The following is a 5,568-nucleotide window of genomic DNA, read 5'->3' as shown; positions in this document are numbered from 1 at the left end:
AGGGAGGGGAGACAAAGGCGGCCTGGCGTGGTGCTGACCACTCACCCCCTCATGTGCCGTGCAGGCCTTCATAGGTGCTACTCGCTAACAGCACTTTCCCGAGCAATCTGTGAAGGCTACACGGGTGGTCTTTGTTTGTGTGGGGGTGTGGGGGTGTGGGGTTGCTGTGTGGGGCTGCACATGAAAGGCGAGGAAGGAGCTGTCCTGCTGCCCGGGGTGACCACGTGACGAGGCGCGTGCGTCCGCCACTTTGAATCGTGGGGGGCAGGCGGAGGGGAGGGGGGGGAGGTGGGGGGCGGGGGGGGGAGGTGGGGGGCGGGGGGCCCTCCCCCTCTCCACGTGGCGTGCGAGCCTCCCACTCCTCCTCCACCACCACCATCACCACCACCATCACCACCACCAACATCATCATCATCACCACCACCATCACCACCAACATCATCATCACCACCACCACCATCACCACCACCACCATCACCACCACCACCACCAACATCATCATCATCAACATCACCACCACCAGCATCACCACTACCAACATCATCATCATCATCATCATCATCACCACCACCATCATCATCACCACCACCATCACCACCATCATCACCACCACCACCAACATCATCATCACCACCACCACCATCACCACCACCACCACCATCACCACCACCACCACCAACATCACCATCACCACCACCACCATCACCACCACCACCACCAACATCACCATCACCACCACCAACATCACCACCACCACCACCACCATCATCACCACCACCAACATCATCACCACCACCATCATCATCACCACCATCACCAACATCATATTCCTCCTCCCCGTCGGTGCCGAGCCTCATTTCCCCGCTCCTCGTCCACCACGGACGCGTCCTGAGCAAGTGCGGGGGAGACGGACGAGGAGGGAGGGGTGCGGAGGGATGAGGTGTGGTGGTGGTGGGGGTGGGGGTGGTGGGGGTGGTGGTGGTGGTGGGGGTGGTGGTGGGGGTGGTGGTGGTGGTGGGGGTGGTGGTGGTGGTGGTGGGGGTGGTGGTGGGGGTGGTGGTGGGGGTGGTGGGGGTGGTGGTGGTGGTGCTGGGTGCTGGAATCGGCTGAGTTCGCCACCCGGCACCGTTCTCTTTGGCTTCGTTTGGGAGCATTCTGGGATGAGTGACGGGAGCCGGGTGGGGTGGCGGGGGAGGGAAATAATAAAGGGCAGGAGAGGGCGGACAGGGAGGGGGGAGATCACGAGAGAGGAGATGTTTAAAGACGCCGAGGTTAATCATCTCCTGCATGGCTGCGTGTGTTCGTTCACAGGAGCTGGATCACAGAAGCGAGAAACAGAGAGAGACCCCCCAAAGAGAGAGAGAGAGAGGCAGGCACCCCCGAGGAAAGAGTGCGACCCCCCACATAAGGATCGCCCCCCCTCCCCCAGGAAGAGTTCTGGGAGTGTGAGAGGCCACGGACGGGTGCCGCGCGGTGCGTGCCATGACTCTCCGCGCCACGTGCCGCGCGCGCGTCTTGCCTGGCGGCGGCGGCGGCGGCGGCGGAGGGGGACACTTGCGGCGTGGGCAGCCGCAGGCCGCGTAGCGCTCGCGGCCGCCATGCGGGCCTGCGGAGTCCACCCCGGGGGCCCGGCGAGCGCGCGGACCGGGAGCGGCGGCCCGCCGCCGTGGTTCCGCGCGGCGCTGCTGCTGTGGCTGACGGCGCGGGCCGTGGCGGGCGACTGCTGGATCGTGGAGAGCGACCGCAACATGGTGCCGCGCGCCATCTGCAACCAGAACACGCCGCCCTTCGACGCGATCCCGCGCGGCCTCAACGGCTCCATCGCCGACCTGCGGCTCAACCGCAACAAGATCCGCGCGGTGGCGCGCGACTCGCTGTCGCGGTACCCGCACCTCGTCCACCTGGACCTCTCGCGCAACCTCATCGCCGACGTGGAGGAGCGCGCCTTCTCGGCGCAGCCGCGCCTCCGCGTGTTGCTGCTCGGCCACAACCGCCTGGAGGTGCTCACGGCCTTCACCTTCGCGGGCCTCCCGCACCTGCGCGAGCTGCAGCTGCAGGCCAACCGCCTGCGGCGCGTCGAGCCGCTCGCCTTCCGCCAGAGCGGCGCGCTCGTCGCCCTCGACCTGGCGGGGAACCGACTCGCGGCGCTCGACGCGGCGGCGCTGGCCGGGCCCGAGCGCCTCGAGTCGCTGGAGCTGCACGGCAACCCGCTGCACTGCGAGTGCGACCTGCACGGCCTGCTGCTGTGGATGTACGCGCACATCAACGTCTCCTCCTCCTCGTCCTCCTCCCACGTTTCCTCTCCGGCGGTGGCGTCGTGGGAGCGGCTGTCCTGCTACTCTCCGCCCGCCATGAAGGGAGTGCCGCTGCTGCGGACGCGCGGCGCCGCCGGCCACCACCGCAGCGCCGTTCGCGAGCTGGCGGCCTGCAGGGATCACGTGGCGCCGCCAGCGCCGCCAGCGCCCACCGCCGCTGCCGGCGACCCCCCGGGCGCGGGGTCGCGGCGGCCAGGCGGCGGCGAGGAGGAGGAGGAGGACAGTACGGACGGGGGCTCGGGGATGGCCACGGACGTGGGCCTCCCGGGCAGGAGGCCGACCCCTGCGGGGCCCGTGAGGGGCAAGGCGCTGCCCTCGCTGCAGCTGGTGTCTCAGGCGCGCACGGTCGCCGTGCTGCGGGTGCAGATCCCCGACCCGTTCGACAAGATGTACGTGCTGGCGCACTACAACCGCTCGGCGTACAGCGACGTCAAGAACTTGCGGCAGAACCGCGAGGAGGTCCGCGTCGAGGGGCTGAGCGCGCACCGCAACTACACCTACTGCGTCGTCTCCGTGCGCCACGCGCGGCGCACCAAGCACGCGTGCCTCGACTTCCGCACGCCGGGGGGGGCGCCGCGCGGCGCCGGCGGGGGGGGGCGCGCGCCGCACCATCGCGCTGCTCGGCTGCGGCCTCGGCCTCCTCTTCCTGCTCGCCGCCGCGGCGTTGGCGCTCCGCCGCCGGCTGCGCGGCGCGCGGCGCGGGCCCGGCGACGGCGCGGGGGGCCCCGGGAACGGCGCCGGGGGCGCCTCCAAGGCGGAGCTCGCCAAGGGGAGCGACGTGGAGGAGGCGGCGGGCGGGGGGGGGCTCGACCCGCGCATCCCCCCCCCCGCGCCCCCCGCCGACGCCAAGGCGGACGAGGGGAGGGACGAGGGGAGGGACGCGGGCGGCGCGACCAAGCGCAGCTACATGGAGGTGCGTGCCCCCGCCGAGGCGCCGGCGGAGACTCGGGCCGTCGCGGGGGTCGCGGGGGCGGCCGAGCGGCGGGGATCGGCGGCCGAGATCTCCACCATCGCCAAGGAGGTGGACCGCGTCAACCTCATCATCAACAGCTGCATCGACGCCCTGCGCGCCGAGGCGCCGCCGCCCTGCGACTCCTCGTGCTCCGCGCCGCTCCTGCTGCTCGCCGGCGACGTGCACACCGAGCCGCGCTCCCACGGGCCCCAGGGACCCCACGGGCCGCAGGGACCCCACGGGCCACAGGGACCCCACGGGCCCCAGGGACCCCACGGGCCACAGGGACCCCACGGGCCGCAGGGACCCCATGGGCCACAGGGACTCCTAGGGCTGCAGGGACCGCTCGGGCCGCAGGGCTTCCAGGTGCCCGCGACCCCCCCGTCCATGGGAACGCGGGGCTCTTACGTCCCCATGGCGGCGTGCGGACACGCGGGGGCCACGCCGCTGGCGCCTGGGCCAAAGCGAGCGCGGGGGTGGCGGCGCGGGGGGGTCGGGGGGATCGGAGGGTCGCGGGGGGCCGGGGGCCCAGGGCAGGCAGGTGGATACGGGGCTCCGCGTCGCGGGGTCGGGCGGAGGAGAGCGCTCCGCCGCGTGCGCTCCGCTGCCCGGCATGCACGACCCCACGCGGCCGCTCCCGCCGGCCCCGCCTCGGGGCGGCGCGGGCCCCGAACCTCCGGGCCCCTTCGGCCCCCGCGGACCCGCCGCGGGCCCGCGGCGCGCGCCGTGTCCCGGCGCGGAGCCGCGGGAGGCGGCCGCGGTGAGGCGCTCCCCCGGGAGCCCCCCGCCGTGCCGGCCCGGGCTGCGGCGCGGGACCGGGATCCGGGCCTACGCGTCCAGCCCGGAGTGCGGGGGGGGCGCCGAGCTGAGGCCCGGGGGCCCGCGGGGGCTGTGGGCCCGGATTCGGAGGCCCCTGCGAAGGAGGGCCCCGTGGGGCCCCGAGATGGAACCCATCGCCGCGGGACACGCGCTCAAGCGCAAGGTGCAGCTGGCGCGACACGAGGACCTTCACGACATCCTGGCCTACTGGAAGGGCGTGGGGGCCCAGCGGCGATAATTGGGGGGGGGGGGGCATCCCCTACGCGACCCCCCTCGCCGTTCCCGCGATGAGACCCCCCCCCCCCCACACACACCGCCGACCTCTCCTGGGCTCCTGTCTTCCTCCTTCATCGCCGCCAGCCTTCACCCCCCCCCACACACCAAGTGGCATGAGATTCGCACTTGACCTCTCTGACCCCACGCGATAACGGCTCAGGAGCCCTCGAACGGGGTCCCTGAAAGGGGATCCTAGGAATGGGTTCCGGGGTTCCCCCTCTGTGCCCCCCCCCCACCCCCCGTATCTCCTTGTGCGCGTGCCTGCGTTGCCTGAAATGTTTAAGTGCGTAACCCCCCCCCCCACTCCACCCCACGACCCCCTCGCCCCCCCCCCTCCTATTCCTTGTGCGCGTGCCCGTGTTTGTCCCGTCCGCGTCCCTCCCCACTCCCCCCGCCGCCGCTGCATGTCCCCCCCCTCACCCCCTCCGGTTCTCCCCCCCACCACACTCCCCCCTCCCCCCTCCCAGTTTCTTTCCCCCGATCCGCCCCCCGCCCCCCTCCCCCCGCCCGACCCCACGTCTCGTGCTCGTCTCCCAGTGTCGCCGTCGCCGCCGTCACTCACGATTGTCACCTCGACTGTAAATAAACGTCTCCGTTTTTAATTCCCCGCCACGGAGACTCGAGTCCAGTCAGCCGGTGACGGATGCCGCCGCCGCGTGTAGACGCTCGCGGAGACGAAAATCCTACTCCCGGCGTCCGGGGCAAGTTGATGCGTGCGAGTGGCAGTGCCGTTTGAGAGCCGGAACTGAGCGCACGAGGGGGTCGGTTCTGTCTGGCACCGCATGCCACCGACTTCGTCTTGCACTTTGCTGATGCTCGACCTGGGCAAGCCCCACCACGGCTGGGTAGGGATGTCACTTGTCACTGATGATTGTGGCCGTGGCCGGGGAAATCGAACTCCGTTGGCCGAGTTCGTAGCGCGGTGCGCTAACCGCTGCACCGCCGCTCCTTTCCATGCACACTAACACACACACACTAACACACACACACACTTCCCACAAACACACACACGCCTCGCATAGACACACACGCTCCAAATGCATCGTTTCACGCCGTAGAAAACTTGAGTCAATTAAGAATTTCCCTAGAAATTAAAAAATCTAATCATCGTCAGCCACAATCTTCAGTTCCACTGCTGGATTGAAGACCTCCCCCCCTCCTAAGCCGTCGCCACCCATGGCGGCCCAGCGGATGCCACCGCCATCC

General features: G+C 70.3%; 1 protein-coding gene across 1 annotated transcript; it reads left to right on the top strand.

Annotated features, from left to right (window-relative positions):
* Positions 1-1,353: 1,353 nt before the first annotated feature.
* Positions 1,354-4,679, top strand: LOC144740197 (protein ELFN1-like). Its single transcript, XM_078623051.1, is given in 3 exon segments — positions 1,354-2,903; positions 2,905-3,741; positions 3,743-4,679. Coding segments are annotated over 3 exon segments (2,724 nt in total). The 5' UTR covers positions 1,354-1,598; the 3' UTR covers positions 4,325-4,679.
* Positions 4,680-5,568: the final 889 nt, after the last annotated feature.

This window comes from Lampetra planeri, unplaced genomic scaffold (assembly GCF_965212315.1).
Source record: "Lampetra planeri unplaced genomic scaffold, kcLamPlan1.2.h2 scaffold_1959, whole genome shotgun sequence".
Taxonomy (NCBI): domain Eukaryota; kingdom Metazoa; phylum Chordata; class Hyperoartia; order Petromyzontiformes; family Petromyzontidae; genus Lampetra; species Lampetra planeri.
The sequence above is the reverse complement of the archived record's forward strand: the minus strand, read 5'-3'. Positions and strand labels throughout refer to the sequence as shown.